The 18,863-nt window shown below is 42.3% G+C and overlaps 1 protein-coding gene across 4 annotated transcripts in view; it reads right to left on the reverse strand.

Annotated features, from left to right (window-relative positions):
- The window catches only part of mylk4b (myosin light chain kinase family, member 4b), a 26,018-nt gene continuing 7,155 nt past the window's right edge, over window positions 1–18,863 (reverse strand). For 3 of the 4 annotated variants that reach the window (XM_077583462.1, XM_077583463.1, XM_077583461.1), the window contains 13 exons: window positions 14,976–15,207; window positions 6,300–6,381; window positions 5,853–6,180; window positions 5,574–5,785; window positions 5,267–5,372; window positions 4,560–4,653; window positions 4,369–4,478; window positions 4,143–4,284; window positions 3,929–3,999; window positions 3,710–3,838; window positions 2,990–3,221; window positions 1,969–2,017; window positions 1–1,860 (listed from right to left, as the gene is read on the reverse strand). In XM_077583462.1, coding sequence (XP_077439588.1) covers window positions 1,973–2,017; window positions 2,990–3,221; window positions 3,710–3,838; window positions 3,929–3,999; window positions 4,143–4,284; window positions 4,369–4,478; window positions 4,560–4,653; window positions 5,267–5,372; window positions 5,574–5,785; window positions 5,853–6,180; window positions 6,300–6,381; window positions 14,976–15,173 — 1,749 coding nt within the window. In that variant the 5' untranslated portion in view covers window positions 15,174–15,207 and the 3' untranslated portion in view covers window positions 1–1,860; window positions 1,969–1,972. Of the gene's footprint in view, window positions 1,861–1,968; window positions 2,018–2,989; window positions 3,222–3,709; window positions 3,839–3,928; window positions 4,000–4,142; window positions 4,285–4,368; window positions 4,479–4,559; window positions 4,654–5,266; window positions 5,373–5,573; window positions 5,786–5,852; window positions 6,181–6,299; window positions 6,382–7,391; window positions 8,040–14,975; window positions 15,208–18,863 lie in introns of those variants that run through there. The other variant, XM_077583460.1, reaches the window with a different exon arrangement.

Genomic DNA, 18,863 nt, shown 5'->3' on the forward strand with positions numbered 1-18,863 from the left:
GTGTACTTTATTTTGTGCTTTATTTATACATGTTTTATATTCATTAATATAATTACACAAAAGAATTGTAACATAAAATAGCCGACTCTTATTCAAAATGACAAAGCTTTTCAGTTCAAAATGAGAACTGCTAACAATTGTGACAAACAGTCCATCACATAAAGACACAATGGTCAAGAATATGAAGAAGGCAACCAAAACATGAAAAGAGTAAGAGACCGCATATGACCAAGGAGTTGGGATGTCCACACTTGTAAGAAACCTGAGCCAAAAGATGGAATCACAAGAATGAGGCTCATCTCTACTGACTACAAGATTGTGACATTCTCCACTCTGACGTTGGCTCACCTTTTACCAAACTAACTCACTAATTGTGCAGAAACGAGAGAAATCATGCACTTCAAGTACAGGCTGGTGTTAAAACCAGTAAATCAACGAAACATCAAAATCAACACCAGCCATAAACATGAAACATTCATAGGTAGTATTGTGTTGTATTTGTTATGCCTTCATGGAAGGTGAGGGGTCAACCTATTCCAAACTGTCAAAACAAAAGGGCAGCCAGCGGCAAGAAAATGAAGAGCGACATCTGGCGGTGGCGGGTACGAGCGGGATCGGGAGCAGGAGCAGGCAAGCTAATTGTTGACAAATGTAGATTTTTGTGCAACACATATATCATATACAAAATGACAACAATGTGTTCAACAACATCTATGTGTTTTTATGGTACACTTTTTCATAAGACTTGTACGTAAAAAGAAAGAAAGTTACGTGTATTCTCAAACGTATGAAAGTTGATTACAGTCGTTGCATTCAACACGTTTTTTGCTAACGGTTGGAAAAAAACGAAAAGTGCCATGCATGCAAGAAACCAATCAAACATTTTTCTGCTTAACGTGATGGAATCTAAAACATTCAATCATCAGTCCACTTTCACGCTGGGACTCGAACCCAAGGCTCAAAACTGTCCTCTTTGAACCGGGGAATCTGGTCATCTTATTCTGACTTTAATGCCTTGAAAACGTTTTTGTTAAAAGGATGCAGTGACGTCTCCATATGACCCCAAGACCAGAAATCAACACAACTAAACGCTGCTGCCGTGCGCAAAACAAGGGAAAGGACATCATGTGTGGTGTCAAATGAAGGTTCGAGGTTCATTTAAAATGACATCATTATGAACCAACAAGAGGCCGTAATGCAATCCCTCGTGGAGTAAACAAAACATCCTTGTTGCTAGGCTAACGCTGAAAGGCTGTTTGTGATTGGTCAGAATTACTCGATAACGTTTGGAACATGAACATGAATTTCAAGTTTATCTGTATGAAAATTTGGGATTAAAGATCATGTTATGTGGCGTTAATTTCCTTTAGTTCTTGGAACTGCTAGCATTGCATAGCTTAGCGTTGCTAAGGTGTACATTTCATCACCTTTTCCTGAGCTTTAAATTGACAAATCTTTACCAAATATTTTCACAATCTATACAGTACATCGTTGGAAAGCATTTTCAACGCTTTTTCAGTATATATATATATATATATATATATATATATATATATGTGTGTGTGTGTGTGTTGCGGTTAAATTTGACCCAAGCAATCTGTTTAGTGGCGGAGGGGCACGTACTGCATATTCAGAGTCTGTCTTTGCAATTCTAATGTGCAGGGCAGCCAACCATTTGCATCTGCAATTTCTTGTCCTGGCCTCAATCAACTCTACAGCAGATCAGCTGCTCCAAGCTCACGTGGGGACGATCAGAAAGTCGATATTCAGTATAGCCATACATGTACAGCTGCATTGGTCCAGTGTTGGGCACGAGGGCCCTCCATTGTCGAAAGGCACGCTGGCGGCCTTGCAGTGTTTCTGAAAAGGAAAATACAACCCTGGTTAGTCACAAGAAGAGACCTTGAAAAATGTCAACAAAGGGATTGTTGTCAGTTAGTGGCGTGGGAGAGCAGGAAATGACCTCACCTGTCTAGCACTGTGGAGAGGGTGGTCGTGTGGCGTGACACTTGTTTTTCTGCAATGAGAGGGTACGCGTTCGATTTGAATATTGGAACGTTCAATTCAACTCGCGTGCTGTCCAGCGCACCACGTGCGTCTTTACGGCAGCACCCGGGCAGCGATGTTAACAATCGAATGGCAATGGGCCAAGATTTTATTTCGTTTTCATTGCATATTTTTATTTTGGGAATTCAGCACCCCGCAAGACAAAGCCAGCTAAAATCCTCCATCAGATGTTTCAGAGGTACATTTGAGCTGTCGTGCGACCTAGTTAGCGTGCCTGTCCAAAATATCCACATTTCGGCTTGTGTACCTTCCGGTGCTCGTATTGAACTTTAATGGGTGTACTCTTCATGACTTGCTGGTATTTTTGCTCCACTAACAGTCCTACTGTAGCTTTTTGTTGTTGTCAATAAACCGAGTTCATTGAAAACACCCCTGGTGGTCCTTCAACAACGCTACACTATGCTAACGTGTCAATATGGCGGCTCCCGCGCCGCGATGCTCTTTCAATCACAGTGACTCGCAAAAAGGATCGGATTCAATCGATCTTAGGCAAAACCTACAAGGAACGCATCTTTCTTCTACAGAAACGAGCTCTTCGTGTCGTTTTCGGATGCGGACACAGAGACCGCGCGAATCCATTATTTATACAACTGAAAACTTTAAAATCGAATGAATTGATGGAGTTTAACATGCAAAGCAAGTAAAAAAAAAAAAGGGAAAGTGAGTGCAAATTAAGAGGAACAGATACATTTATGACGTTTGACATTGAATAGCATGTTTAAATCAAAGTACACTCTTTTTTTTTTTATTAACAATCCCGAGGTACTGTCTAAGTGCTGGTAAACATCTAAACAATGTGGAAATAATATTTGTTTCTAATTTAACCCCCTGTATAATATCACCCTCTGATTTTGGATCTTTTTTTATGCGTGTGCAAACAATTGCGTGCTATTGAAAAAAAATGGCAGTAATTGCCTCTTACCTTCACATGTAACTTATAGTGCAGACTTTGGTCTGACAGCCAGGGGTGTCGGAGAGATTCTGTAGCGCTCATCCTCCAGTTTTTGCTCTTTACCAGCAAACGTGTGATGAAATCTTTGGCCTCTTTCGAAACATCAGTAAATTCTTCTTCCTCAAAGTTCCACTGACAGGCCAGAATGTTGTTTAGAGTCTCGTTGTCATCGTCACCGAGGAACGGCGACAAGCCGCTAAGTCTGAATGGAACAAGGAGAGAAAAGAAAGCCGACGAGGAGTTTGTAAGAAGAACTTCCTTGTAACGTCAAATTTTTTTATGACTCTGAAGTAGAATTTTTTTTTTAAAAAAATCTACATTTAGTTGATGCCCCAATGAAGGGATAAATTGGGTAATCGCAGGAAATGCACATCAGGTGTGCAGTGCATGAAAAAATATGAAAAAATTAATGATTTATAATGTGAGTCAATGGGCCAAAATTTGGACATTTTTACACATGTGTAATATAAAAATTGTTTCTCACATATAATAATGACAATAATAATTTAGAAATTTTGGACGGTGCAGTTTTGAACTTCAACATGTTTTGGACAATTGGGTGCAATTTCAGCTCACTCAGTGATTTTTTTCATATGCTTTATATTTGATATTAATATTAATAAAAAGCAACAAAAAAAACAGGCATTTTCCTTAAGAGGGTTTTAAGAAAAGGAGATGCTGGAAACTCACAGCATGTAAGTGATGACCCCAAGGCTCCACATGTCAGTAGGGAATGAAACAAACTCATAATTGATGACTTCAGGGGCCAAAAATTCAGGCGTTCCAAAGTTGACCTTCAGCTTCTCTCGAGGTTTATACCTGTTGGAGTCGCACATTGTAAAACCTTTGGCAAAAGCTGTGCAAAAAAAAAAAGAAAAAAGGTGAAAGATCTTTGGTAAGAGATTTTACCTCCGGGCGAGACCAAAATCAATTATTTTGATCTTGTTTGTGGCTCTGCTAACACAAAGAATGTTCTCTGGCTGAAAATGAAGAAAAAGGAGAGAAAGCATGAAACATAATGCGTCAAAATATAGCCTGGTACAAATCAAAAAACGGCCAACACAGCAAAATCTCATTTGACCAACGAGAAGCGACAAAGGAGCAAATGATTCGAAAGGCTTACCTTGAGGTCGAGATGGAGGATGTACATTCTGTGCATATATTGCAATCCCTCGCAAATTTGCCGTATAAACAGCACGGTGTCAAACTCAGTCAGGTTGCAATTCTCGTCGATGATGCGGTCAAAAAGCTCCCCCCCCTCAACACTGAGGCGCACAGACAACAAGGAGCACTTTTAGCGTCATTCCGCCCAACATGTACGGGACAACAGGGAAGGTCCTCAGACTTACTACTCCATAACCAGGATGATGTCATAACGAGACTCAAAGGCCGCGTACAGCTGGATGAGGTTGCAGTGATTGAGCTGGTTCATCACCTGGATCTCGTTCCTCACCACATCCTCAAATAATCAAATCAAATCAATCACCATCGTTGTTCATGTCACTTGAGTGGAGAATCCACTCATATGTGTGCATTGTACCTTTTCCTTCTGGCTCCTGGCCTTGATGATCTTGGCGGCCAATGTTAGGCCAGATGAATTCTCCACGCACTTGTGGACCTGCCCAAAACGCCCCCTGGTGGGAGAAAGTAAATACACCACTCAGTAAGGTCCTTGTCACTGCGCTACAATGAACCCAAACATTTTTTTTTTTACATATTGTGTGTGTGGAAGTTTTTAAGTTTAAGTACAAATCTATACATCCATGACCCCTCCCCCCAAAAAAAAAAAACAAGACCCAAACCTCAGTAGACCTTGGTAAGTTTACAACACGTTACAGCCATACTATCCTGGCGTCCACTATAACAACTAAAAACATGAGATAACCCCCCAAAAACATTTTCCATGTTATGTGGGAAAAGAGTCCACCAAAAAAAGTGCCCAGCAGAAAAAATGCGTGTCGTCATTAGTGTATATTAGTATTTATATACGCTGCCATTTGTGTCAGTAATTTGAGAAATGTGCCTTTGCAATACACTAATCTGAAAAATGAAAGGGAGGATTTAGCGCTGGTGTGTCACATCAGCGGGCCGGTTTTGTAACTGCACCCAAGCGCGCGGTCACGTGCCCTTTAAGGGGCAAAGAAAAGGTGTCAGGACGTGGCATCTGTCTGATATTCCATTCAAGTGTTTTTTTGCGCTGATCCCACATGAAAGTGGACTCTTGTTATGACGCACGGCGCGGCTCACCCTCCGAGGACTTCGTCTCTGTTGATGGAGTAGAAGGTCGCGATTTGATGAGGTTTGGGAGTGACGACGCGATGGTCAAACGGTGCTGATGGTGGAGGACTGGAGTCTAAGAAGAGACAAAAGAATGTTGACATCCTGCAAGCAAACAAAGCCAAATTCAAAGTCTATGGATTGTTTTCACATCTTTTTTTCTCTCACTGGTTTAGTCTGGATGCTAAAAAGTTAGCAGATAGCACTTATTGTCTGTATATGCTAAACGACCTTAGCGCTGTCCGTCTTACGAGAGCATGAAGACGTCAAGCCTCACCTATGACGAATTCCTTGACGTCAGACTGCTGCTCGTTCCCTCCTCCGTCCTCCGTGCCCACCGCATCCGAGTCGTTTTTTTCTGGCTTCTCTCCGGCAGCATTTTCCTCTTTAGCGCCTTCCACTCGACTCTTTTTAAGATCGTCCTTCAGCACTTCTTCTTCCGTGACGCGGCGTTTGCTGCAGGCGGCCACGTCAGCGACCTCGTCACAGCTACAAAGTCAAGCTGGTTATTTGTGGACGATGCGACGATTGTAGAAATGACAACATCTACGAATACCTCTCTTGCTTGATGATGGACGTCTTGTCAGTCTTGCAACAAACGTCTGCTTGGGATTTCTTCCTCTGCTCGCCTTCATCTTCCTCCTCGGCCGTCTTCTCCGGATGGAAATCCGATGAATGGATTTCTAATTCCACCTCTTGGTCGGGGTCCGAGTCTTCAAAGACATCCTCGCTGTCCTTATCGGAGTCATTCAGGATCAACGTGGACGACTCAAGACGTCTCCCGTGCTCTCGGTCTTCGGCCTTGTTGTTTCCATGAGAGTGGCCGATATTCTTTTGGTTGAGTTTTACGACCTGCTCTGGCAGCACTGATCCCGTCACTGAGTCTTTAGGGGGAGAAAACAAAACTTTTTTGGACACTTTCATGTCATTTTGCCATTTTTAGACCGTTTTTTGTCTTGTGGAATGTGTGAAATCTTCACTTTCAAGTGATTCAAGAGCCAACCTGAGGTTTCCAGGGAGCTCCTCTTCTTCTGGGCTTTGGGGCTCTTCGGGTTGAGTTTGCTTTTGTCCTTGTCGTCCTTTCCCTTTCGGAAGGCAAAAACAATAATTCGACGTGAGTGACTTTGAAATCAAATGTGCCAACCTTCTCAATGCACGGCATTTAGCATCAACTTGCACATGTTGTATGATGTCGATATGGCCTTTGAAGCCTTTCCTGCCACCGTGTCACGCTATTAAGAGCGACAGGCAATTGTACCGTCGCTTCAGCCAAGCCAAGCCACGACTGATAAAGACTTTTATTTAGGCCGAGATAACCCGTCGTCGAGTTGAATCAAGTGGGGAAGCTACTTAACATGACCAACTCTCTGAAAGGGACAAATCAGGGAACAACACGGCTAAATATAGACTTACAAGGAGACATGTTGCTCAGAACGCATTCCAAATATTTTTACTCCAACATCGAAGTATTAAAAAAAAAAAAAAAAAAAAGTTAAAACATAACACATTTTATGAGATATTTTATTTGTCATATATATTTGGCTGTGTTTGGTGCAACACTGTTATAGATATGCATGTGTTGGAAAACATTGCTAAATAAATAATCATTTGAATATTCTTTTCATTTTAGTATCAGTTTAACAGTACCTTTAACGAAGCGTATTGCACGCAGGAAAGTGTCCGCCATTAGCGAGTCTAGTTCAGAGGTAAAAAAACACATATTTTCCCACTGTTTTTATGATTTTTTTTTCAGTTTTTCTGAGTCATTTTTCCTCCTGTTTTTTGGGATTTTTTTTTATGACAGAATAAAATGATGCAGTAAAACAGAAAAAAAAATATTCAGAAAAACAGAAAAACAAAAAAATACACACAAAAAACAAAAGAATGCAATACGCTCCCGTGTAACAGTAATGGGTTGCAAGTAGCAAGGTTGTTTTTGCTGCTGTAAAAAATAAAATCTTTGAAAATGTGTATTTGTGATCATATGACACATTCAGGCCAATATTAAAATATGTTCTAATTCTGGAACGGTCCATTGACAGCACTGTCAATGCACCATTATCAGACATTTTAATCCAAAAACGCCAAAGCTCACCTTGCGCTTGGATTGGCTGGCGGGCTTTTCAAAGAGCAACCTCATCAGCCCGGAGCCCTTCACCACCTCCCCAATGAAGCTGATCACCTGCTGGGTGCCCCCCACCAATTTCTCCAGCGCTTCCAACCTGCGGCCCTGACTCTCCATTTGCTCGCACACCCGCTCCACCACCCCCAACAAGTCCCCGAACACTCCAGCGACTTGCGAGCCGGCGTCGGCACCGCCGGGACCCTCCTCGCTCATCCTCGCCCCACTTCCATCCATCCCTCTCACATCCTGGGACAAAGTGTCCAGTCGGGTCAGGACGGCGTGCTGCATGTGGAGCAAACGCTCCATCTGAGACGTCAAGGAGTCCATGCGGCTCTCAATGCGGCGCACGGAAGCGTCATGGCAAGAGGAAGTCGCTTGAGATTTGTCCGATCCATTGAGCGAGAGCTTTCGTCCACCGGACTTCTGAGCATGAAGAGGCTTGGGATCGTACATTTTGGCTAAGGAGTTGACCAAGGTGGAGGTCATGACGGACGGATTTGTGTTTTACCTCTTCTCGGAAAGAAAACAAAAAACACTCATTAATAAAGTCCTGTCGGTCATTTAGGCAAAAAAAGAAAAAAGAAATAAAGAAAAACAAAATAAATGAACAATTCTTAGCAAGAAGAGGAAGTGGAGGATGAAGAATGAGCCGCCCCACAACACAACAGTTGCGAGTTGAGTTTTAAGAAGAGCAAATGGCTGGCCTCCAAACAAAAGTGCAGCCCCCCCTGCGGACGTCAGGGAGCGGGTGGCCAGTGATAACAGAGCAGGGTTCGAGTGGCCAGTGGGGGATTGATGGGGGCTTATGGGGAGTTGCTGGAGAGGATCGCTATCTGACATTTGAGATGCCTCAAAGCCCTTTGGTTAGGTGTTAGAATCTCAGGAATTTGGGACTGACACAACACTCGGGACCAAGAAAAACAAACAAAACAACAACGCAGTGCGAACAACTACAGTACAACATGGGGAGATTTAGAAGATGGAACTCACTCAGAAAACCTCGAATAATCGCTAGACCGTTGTCAGAGACGCAAATATTTCTACACCAAACGCTTCCTTCCATAATAGAAATTCGAACATATATGTCCATACTGCCACAAATTGTGTGTCAACAAGCCTTTTTTTTTTTTTGATGCAATGTTGGTATAAAAACGTGGGTGGACTTCGATGGAGAGAAAACTAGAGTAGCTAGCTAGATAGCTAGCTATAGATTACATAGCTAGAGAGATTCTACAGCATGTCCAGCAAAGCAAGCACAAAAGAAGAAAACAGGGAATAAGTGATATCATTAAAACCTGAGAGAGGGGACGGAATTGATACCCCATTTGTTGTGACAAAATACAAAGGAATGAACTCACACTCACACAGACATACAACACGAGTTGATTGATAGACGGTCCCTTACAAAGACAAAGTGACCTCAACGTTTCCACGTCTCAGTACACTCGATCTCACTCACGCATCGGGAAGGTGACAAAGCGTTGGTGCCACCATCTGCCTGCGCTGGCAAAAATGAACTTTTTCCGTTCCCTGTACTGACAAGTCGTCAGCTGTCAGGTTTAACGCGCGGGTCATGTCTTCACTATCCCGGATGACAACTATGAGGACACTGCATGTGCAGACACATCCTGCAGAAATACTTGACACGCTTCTTCACTCAGCGGCGGACAAAAGACATTCACTGCCGCTCATAGACAGTAAAGCATTGAACACGTTGGAAAAAGCAGATGAGACCTTTTCAGCATTACAATGAGAGGAATGTCGACTCGATTTCTAGCAATATGGAATTGAACTTAAAATAGCCACTCTGGTTTATAGCACAAGGTGATATTGTGACTTGTAATAGTCTTTGGCAGTCTGTTCCGTGTTGTAAATCAAAATTCCATTTATTTACAGTCCAAGTTGAATCCTAAATGTGAGTCAGTTTAAAGGATCAACACATTCTGCAAAGTGTAAACAATTTCCAGCATAAAGTCGAGCGGACTGCGTGTTTAGATCTCGAGAAACGTGTCTGTCTTTCTTTGGTCCTCTCGAACCCTCCAGGGTGTCCAGCAACCACCCCAAAATGGGAGTCCCTGGCCAAAAGGGATTCGCCATAGCATCATCATGACTCACAGCCATTGTCTTTGTCTGAGACCAAAATAATGCGGCGCAACCACATCAGGTTTCAGATCAGCATCAGCGGGTCTCATTTGGGACCAGCAAAATCGGATACGCGCACGTAAGCCGCATTAACATTAACAACACAGACGGAGGATCAATAATGATGTTAAGACTCCAGCATGAGAAAAAGAGCTTAAAGAAGCTCTATTAATGGCATAGAAATGCAATATGTGTCAATTCAATCATGGTGCCTCCAGTAAGTAAGTACTGTTGTTTACTTTAAAAGTACATTATCATTTTAGCGTTGATGTTATGTTTCTGCTACATGATGGAGGTGCGGCAGGTACACGGTAATGGAAAGAAGGTCACACGTGGTTATCGCTCTGGCTGCACTGCTTTTATTCTATCAGTATAAAGTTATGCGTCACCGCCGACTGATGACAGTTTGTATCGCCACAATTCAGTAGCCTTGATAACCGTGAGACTTTTTCCACCATGGTGGCAAGCGGACACTGAAAAAATCCTTTAACGGGCCCGAGGTGTGACATCAGTGTGTGTAGAACGAGGGTGCGAGTGAGTTAGTGGGTGTAATTAGTCAGTGCCTGTAAATAAATTGCATAAGGTACTCAAGTATACGTTCTGGACTTTAAAATAGACACAAGTTCCCCAACTTGTAGCATTTGTTGCTAGCTGTCACTGTTATGCAACCGGATGACAACTGGAAGACTTTGAAAGGAGGAATGTGGATAAACGATGACCTTGCGACACCACAGAATGAGTGTCATTCCTACCGCCTAAAAACTTTCACACGCATGTGTAGACACGCACGCACGCACAGCCAGCGCTGCTTAGCAAAGAACTTCAGCACAAATGGTTACGTGTAAATATATATATATATATATATATATATATATATATATATATATATTCATCAATAATTTGTCTCCCTAACAAGCAATACAACAAATACAGTTCACTTGACCACAAGGCTAATTGGAGAAGCTAATAAAGAACATTGTAAACATAGTAGTATCTCGATAGATTGGTATCTAGCTATATAGATACTAGCTAGCTAGCTAGCTAGTATCTATATAGCTAGATAGTATCTTCTACCTCTACCTCTGTTAACTTTATAATAATATGAATTCAAGGGTGTGTGCAGTACTGTTCTTCTACCACCAGATGACAGTAAATACTTTTGAAATGCTTGCCATGCTACTGAGGACCATTTGGACATCTGATACCAGAGGAGAATGCCAAACACACGCACACACAAACACATAAATAGGTTTGGGGTGTTCACATAACAGTCGTGGCTTGGCCCATTAACATAATTAGATGTATAAAGTGAGTAGCGGGTATTAAACAAAAGGGGTGCAAAATGTCATTATGCTATTATTATCCCAGAATCAGAATCAGAACAATCTTTATTGGACTTTGGACTTTGTCTCCGATAATGTATGTAATGTGTTCATTATGCCGTACAATGGACAGCATGTATGAGTGGCAAGTCTCAACAATATTTGACAAATGGGCAAAAACGAGCCTGCAGCGGAAAAACAGCAACTAAGATTTTATTATATGTGAGTTTATACATTTTAATGGCAGCAATTAAAGCTGTCAGCTATGAACGTTACTGCACGGGTGGCAATGATACTATATTTTGGACGAGGTATGTGCCGGCGTCTCGTACAGGACGTACAGTAGGTCAAAATTAGTCCCGGCATCTTACATTTCTTGACATGTTAATATTTTCCTCCCTAATTTCCTCTCATTCATGAGGATATTTTTGGGATCCGCTGACAGGTCTGACTGAGTCAACCTTCCTAATAACTTATTGATAACCCCCCAAACTAGATAAACTCATTTAATGGCATCCAATTATGAATTCATGAAGAATGTTAGAGACTTCGTGCACGATGCCGTAATGGGTCGTTGCCTTGATTCTTTGTGTACTTGCCAAGAGTCACGCTGGAACAGAAGCAGCTCTTCTCCAGGAAGTATAGAGCGGCTAAAGCGGAAATTCAGCATGGCCTTTGTTTGCATGAAGTTTGCATGTTTTCCTTGTGCCTGTGTGAGTTTTTTTTTTCTTTTTGTGGGTGATCGGTGATGTAAGGGCCAGCAAGGCCTTCTATGCTGACCTAAACATGATCACAGGCACTGACCTACATGAACACGGTTTTCTTAGCTTCCGCTTCCAGTACTAGTAGACGCCTAAAGCCACCTGAGATCCACTTCAGCTGACCCGCAACCCAACTCAAGATTAGTAGTAGAAAATGAATGGATGAATGTCCCACGGCAGCATATCTCATTCTAGTCTAACCTCATCTGTCAAGCTAGCCATCACTATTGCAAAGCGGAAGGGTCTTAGCGTTGATCCCTGATGCAGCCCAACCTCCACCTTCAGCTCCTCCGTCACACCGAAAGCACACCTGGTGCCTGTTCCGCTGCCCTCGTGCACGTCCTGTACTCTTTGAACATATCGTAGTTCTCTGCAATTCAGTACTTGAGTCCATAGGCTTTCTCCAGATGGACAGAGACAGAGTGCAGCTACTTCTGAATTTCACTATACTGTACTTCTCTTTTAACACCGTCAAGACGAATAATGCATCTGTCGTACTCTCCCCATGCATGAAACCATACTGTTGATTGCAAGTGCTGACTTCTGTTATGAGTCTAGCTTCCACTACTCTTTCCTCATCAACTTGATTCCTCGAAAAATGGCCCCCGTGAATGTTGGTGAAAATAGGCACAGCACGCTTTCCCTCCATTGGCTAGGCATCTTCTCACGCAAAAACAAAAAACAAAACAACAACAACAACTCCACAGCCACTTATCCTAGACGCTTCCAGAACTCTGCAGGTAAGCCGTCAGGACCAGACGCTTTTCCATTTTTCATCCCATTTAGTGCCTTTCTAACGTCTTCATTACCAATGATTATTACTTCCTGTTCCAGATGTATGCGCAGTTTAAGCACATCAGTTACAGGCAGAAAATCCAGACAACTTGAACAATACAAAATGGCATTGCACAAAAATGACTTTGATCATCAGGGTAATTCACACTCATGAATGCTAATAGTGTCCTCTAGGCCTTGTGATTCTAAGATGGTTGTATCAGGACTATTTGTGAATATAATGCTTGTATTCTATTTACTTCTTTTATTTATAGGCATATTTTTTCGTGATTATGTTAATATGGTCAACTGGTTTCCACTGGACATGTTGAGGGCACAGATTCATCTGAGTGGTGCCGGTCGAGTAGTGCTAGGTGACAGAATTTCGATGTCTCGGCTCGTGACAAACACGTGACAGGATCTTTTCCACCGACAGTCTTGAGCGCACGCAAAACATTTAAATTGTTGCTGGTGCACTTTTTTGGTAAAGAATACGTATTTTTATGAAACAAGCTGCAAACGTGTAGCATCATTGATGCGTAAAAGTTGAAATATTTGTAAATAGTTACGGTTAGGTTGTATAGTGTTACAGTAGATTTGTGTAGAGTTGGTAGGTTGTATTTTTTCATGACGTGAGCTGAAGATGACCTGCTGGCAGGAGCTCATGTGATACATTTCATCACCTTGGAGCTGGTTGTTGCAGGCCTGCAGCCAGTCTCACTCCAAGACCTACGCAAAGTCCTTGGCCAGCTTGGTGCAACAACACATCCTTTTTAATACGACAACGCCTCATCTCACGAGTGGGGAAGTTTTGTTTGTCAATGCAGATGACACGACGGCAACTGCTCCGTTTCTTTTACCTGTAAGTGTGGTGGCAGGGTCCTCCCCTTCTTTTTGATGGAAAACAATTTCCACAGCCGCCGCCACAGGAAAGAGGTCACCAGGCACACACTCCCTAATAGCCAGAGATCTTTATCCCTTAGGAAGGTCTCCATTATGGAATGCTTCCTCTTCCTGGCCCTGCGGTCCTACATGGACCTGAAAACTCTCGACTGTCTGGCCTGCGCCTCAGGCGGCGCACGATAAATCATTGACATGAGGCTAGAATGCCGGCCTCCAGGATCAGCAAGAGGAGCTGGGCTTAGCCGTACATTAATCCCAAGTGTCTTGCTCACAACGGACTCGTCAAAGAACAAGGGTTTGCTGCAAGACACCCACCCACCCACCTAACTACCCATTCAGCCTCTCGCCGGCTTCCTCGCTACCTCCCACTGGCGAACCTAAAAGGAGAACGTGCTGTCTGTGAGACGGGAATGGGACAGGTGGTGTTGGGTTGGCGGTGTCAGTGCGAATCAGATGCCTGCTATCCTTTAACTTCAGACGCAGCACTTCGTACTTGCATGCATGCTCCAAAATATATTTACCAAGAAGTACTTCTGAGCTTCCTTTCCTCAGTAATGGCAAATTTCACATATACAGTAAACCTGCCTGCTTCACGGTGGTTCCAGACTACCCTTCAGCAAGTCAAATCTGCCATATTGAAATTGCCTTTTTATATATAACCTAGGCACGTTTTTATAACATTTATGGCTCTAAGGTCTTTAAACACGTCTTAGAATATTACAGACAGATTTAAAAGCATTTCATATATTGAGAGAGACGAAAATATTGTAGACAGTGCAACAGCACATTCAAGCCTCGGTCAACAAACCCTTGTGTCTGTGAATGAAGGACTTTTGATAGTCAGCTATAATGTGATGAAGTCGATTAATCGAGTGAATTTGACTGGTCAATTCAAGCCCTCGTGAGTGTGTGCATGTGTACAGTCGCTAATCATGACAGTTTAAGGAATTGTTAGCCGAAAAGATTTAAGAGAAGGCATGTAACTATTTTCTAGCTGCAATTTTATTGTTTCGGAACACACAGTATGAGCTTCCACTGAGTTGAAAACAGGAACAAAAATATTACTAAGTGACATCAATACAAGTCACAATTTTCCATTCATTTGTCCGTTTCAGTTTTTGCTGCAAAAATGGTGGACTAAAGGCTAGCAAGCTAACCAGCTGCAGTAACTGGGCTGTGTGGTTCTAGGGCCAAAAGAGCCAGAGGTTTTTGGACACGGCCCGAAACCTGACATTTCCAAAGTCTAGCTAATACAATGATGCTGGAAGTATCCAAAAATGCTGAAAGTAAAACAAAAACAAAATACGATTTTTTTTAGCAAACATTATTTGGTCATTAATCTCTATCTGACTCTTGATCAAATGGCGTTGTTTTTGGACCCATGCGTTGTGTGCTTGTGAGTGAGTGCTTGTGTTTTAGTGGGGCAATAAAACCCTTTAAAAAAAAAAAAGTCCAACAGTTCCCTCAAGTGGCCTTTTTGCATTCCTGCAAGTGTTTTGTGCTAACAGGTGTTGGGTGCCATAATTAGAAAGCAGAGCCGTTCTCAGGCCTTGCTGATATCGGGGCCCTCTTGTTAAATGCCACCTGCCTTCCCTTGCGTGCAGCTGATAAGGAATTGAAAACAAAGAAAGCAAGTTGTGCTACTTGCCTACCTCCAGTTCCATGTGTTTGAGTTCCCAGAAGCAGCGCATGGTCCCCACCTTCTCCAGGTGTCTGTAGAAGGCCAGCCGGCCAAAACGAAGGCTGTTGCTGCGGTTGCGAATGGCCTTCAGCCCTTCCATCTTCTCCACAATGGGGGACATTGGGATAGGTGGCGGTACGGCTGACCTCAGCATTTTCACATCCTTCATTCCGGACTCATTGCAAGGAATCTTCTTGTCTGACCTGCAAAAGGTCACTGTGATGAATTTCAGGCCGGCACATTTTCAAAATGGAACATCTTGATTAGGGATGGATCGATTGTCGGACGGCTGATTAGTCAGCATTTTGACAAATATCAACATCAGCCTTTTTCAAAAATCTGACAGTCGTTAATAGCTCAATTTAAAACTGTGTTAACTTCAGGAAATTATTTTTTTACATTTTCAGATGCTGTCCAGCTTGTAAACTCTGTGCTCCTTCTCTTTTTGGTTCGAAATTAAAAATAAGATAAGTGAATATTTAACATTTCAGATATTTTATTTTACTATTTACTGTATTGAAAACAATAGGGAACGATTTGGCTACTTCTTTAAGCTTTCGTTTCACTTTTTAAGATGACCCTGGGAGCTCCCTAAAGATGTTGATTGGCTAAGATTTTTTTTTAAAAATAAACACAAAACTTTTGCAAATCAGAAAAGTAACAAGTAAGTTAAGAATTGTAGATTGTATTTTTTTTATGGCAATATTTTCTCTTTCAGTGAAAGTGAATATCGGCTATAAATATCGGTTATCGGCATCTTGGCTACTAATAATCGGTAAAAAAAATAATAATTACATAACATGATGATATTATCTTGCATTCTTTTTCCGATATTTACTAAATGATAAGTTAAGAGTAGTAAAATGAAGGGGGGGAAAGAATAGCCAAATTGACCACACTTGATGAGAATTAACATTTGAATGACTTTATCAAGGGTCCATTTGGTAGATATGTACAACTGCATACTTGCCACCATGTCAACGGATTAGAGCAAAGTCTTTATGTCTTGGTCGTCTGCATGGCGTGCTAGCCAAACGCTTGGCCGCATTCCACCGGTGGGGAGCAGCATCACATCTAAAAGGGACCACTGATGAGATATGGAAATCCAGCCTGACGCCCGCATGAGACAGCTGGCTTTCTGCTCTACCTGTTGAGCCTTCGGGGGGGTTTCATGTAAGATTACGCGAGATATTTTTAGTCCCAGAATGTGCATGTCCTGGCTGTGCTTTACTATTAGACAGTGTGTAGTTTCAAAACAGTGTGCGTGCATGCGTGAGTGACCGATGCAGACGGTCTGTAGCGGCCGGGGGCTGCCCATCCATTTCCAGGGAATTTCTCGGGGTAGGATTTCAACTCCAAAAGCAAAAGGGTGGCCTGAAGTGGACAGCTGGTATATCGCGCCTAGCGGCGGCTCTTTAACTTTGATGATTTACAGCCCGGATTCCAAAAAAGTGAAGACACAGTGTAAGTAAACACAAACATACAACTTCGTCTGTGTATTCTGTTGCATTCCTTTCTATTCCAAGCACACTGCAGATATATATATAAGAACATATTTTTTATTTTGTGAGCTTTAGCGACGATCTTTTAGCAGGAAATGAAACGATGGCAATTATTACATATTTGCTGATTTTTGGGGTTTCGATTAGTTCTCCCCGATCTTAGAACACTCAGTAGATAATCCAACCATCACAGATTGCCACAGTGAGGTAGAAATGACCTTGCACAAGCTTGAAGATTGCATTTCCTCAAACGTCTCACATCTCCTACGAGGGCCTCATATAAATATATATATATTTTTCAAGGGCAATATTCCGAGAGAAAAAAAACGTGCAAATTTGCCAGTAAAACACTAGAAATACACGTAGCGTACCAACGAATTCTCACATTAGACTATAGCTATGCTACGTGTAGTTTTTTTTCACGGAATATTGCCCCCACCCTATAAAAAAAAATAATAATTAGACATGGCCCTAATACACTGTCGTTCATCTCCAACAAAGCGATTTCTAAATCCACTAAAACTGTAAAGGTGCATTTTGCTTGGCATCAAACTTCAGCTATCGATCGCTATGAATGCACGTCGACTGTGTTTTTCATGCTCATTATTACTAATATAGCAAGGCTCAAAAGATTGAAATCCATAAACCCAGACTATGACCAAAGACTGTCATTTAGCAAAACAAACCAAAACAAAAATCCCAATTTTGCAATTTTATCCAGTTTCTTACAACACTGCATGAATTGCCACTTCAACATTTTAGAAGGACTTCAACTGTTAATAATTGAGTATACATGTCATTAAAGACGTGCTTTGGCCACTGCCTTTGATATCCAACATCTGTCGACAGAACCACCAAAGAAATGCCTTCAACTTTTGGTGTTTTGAGGTTCACGTTTCAAGAATCCCGTGCACGCCGCATACCTTGTCAAAGTGTCAAGTGGCGTTGAGAGCTCCTGAAAGCCCAAATGCATCAAGCAATATGGCCGATCCCAGGTCAGGTCACTTTAAAGAGCTTTATTTTTGGTACGCCGTCGCACATGAGGAGGTGGGATGGGTCCCGCTATCACCACAAACAGAAAAGATCCATCAGTCAAGAAGAGCTGCCGCTGACCTTGTTGTCAGGCAGACGGACATTCCAGCTCAATCGGCAGCTTTTCACGGCGGCCGCATTGAATGGTCGCAGTTTGTTGCTTTAACAAGCCATGACGTAATAGCTTTGTATTGTATGTGGCTTTGCTTATCCTGCTTGTGTCTGTCTGTGAATAGCCTGTGGGTCGTCGTTCCATTTTCACCCAGTGGCTTTAGCCAAGCAGATTTGGATTGGAGTGAAACTTGGTGTACTTGTTGATCGTGACGGCACAACAAAAAATCTCAAATTTCAGCTTCATCGGAGGAGGCCTTTGGGAGCTACGGCCCGCTGAATTTGGACATTTGTGGCAAAAAGGGGACAACCTTTGCCGTTGAATTCTCTTTCCAACAAAGACGTTTGGTGAAGATTGACCAAGTAGTTCCAGAGATAGGAGTGCAAATTAGGAAGGTGGCCACGCCCCCTTTTAAAAAACAAACAAAAATGTCAACATTCGGTGGGCTGTAGCGACAAAACCTCCAGTCCAGTCCAGTCCAATTGACTTAACATGTCAGCTGTGTCATCACCATCAACAAGTATAAAGAGTTTCAAATCTAAATCTGCTTGTTTCAAATGTTCAGATTTTTTTTGGGGGGGGGGGGGTGATTTGGCATGGCATCAGAGTTGACAGAAGTTAACTGTCCCTTGTATTTTCCACCAACTGAAAGTAAAAACAACTCTGCAATATTTATATTTTAAAGTGGTTCCAATACTGATTTAATCCCCCCCCAAATATATGTTTTGTTTTTTGCCAAATATTTTTTCTACATGCTGTTGAAGAGTGCAGCTGCTTTGAACGTAGTAACGTTTAGTGCCCAGAATTGAACTCGCATCCACTGATCCTCGCTCACTTATATCAAAGTGTGGAAGCGATCTAAGAGCTAACTCTGTTGAAATGATGATTTATCAAGAAAAGTGCAGGGACCGAAATGGGGGGGGGTCTGTTCCCTCGGTGGGCTTTTTGCGTGTGCAGCCGTCCGTCAGTGCAGAGAGGTCGGATTTGTCTTGTTTTGAAGTTGCATGGAAACAGCGATCAAAGCCTCTAAACCGTTGGGAATGTGGCTGAGGTGTTTGAGCATGCGTGTACGGATAGAATAGAACACGGCATCATCGCTCAACTGTATGCGGACAAAAAAAAATGAAAAATTATGACCACGCATTAATAAATACAACCGAAGAAGCAACAGAAGAAAAGAACGTATCGAACCTAAAACATCTTCATGAATGAG

This window comes from Vanacampus margaritifer, chromosome 13, assembly GCF_051991255.1.
Source record: "Vanacampus margaritifer isolate UIUO_Vmar chromosome 13, RoL_Vmar_1.0, whole genome shotgun sequence".
In the NCBI taxonomy this organism is placed as follows: domain Eukaryota; kingdom Metazoa; phylum Chordata; class Actinopteri; order Syngnathiformes; family Syngnathidae; genus Vanacampus; species Vanacampus margaritifer.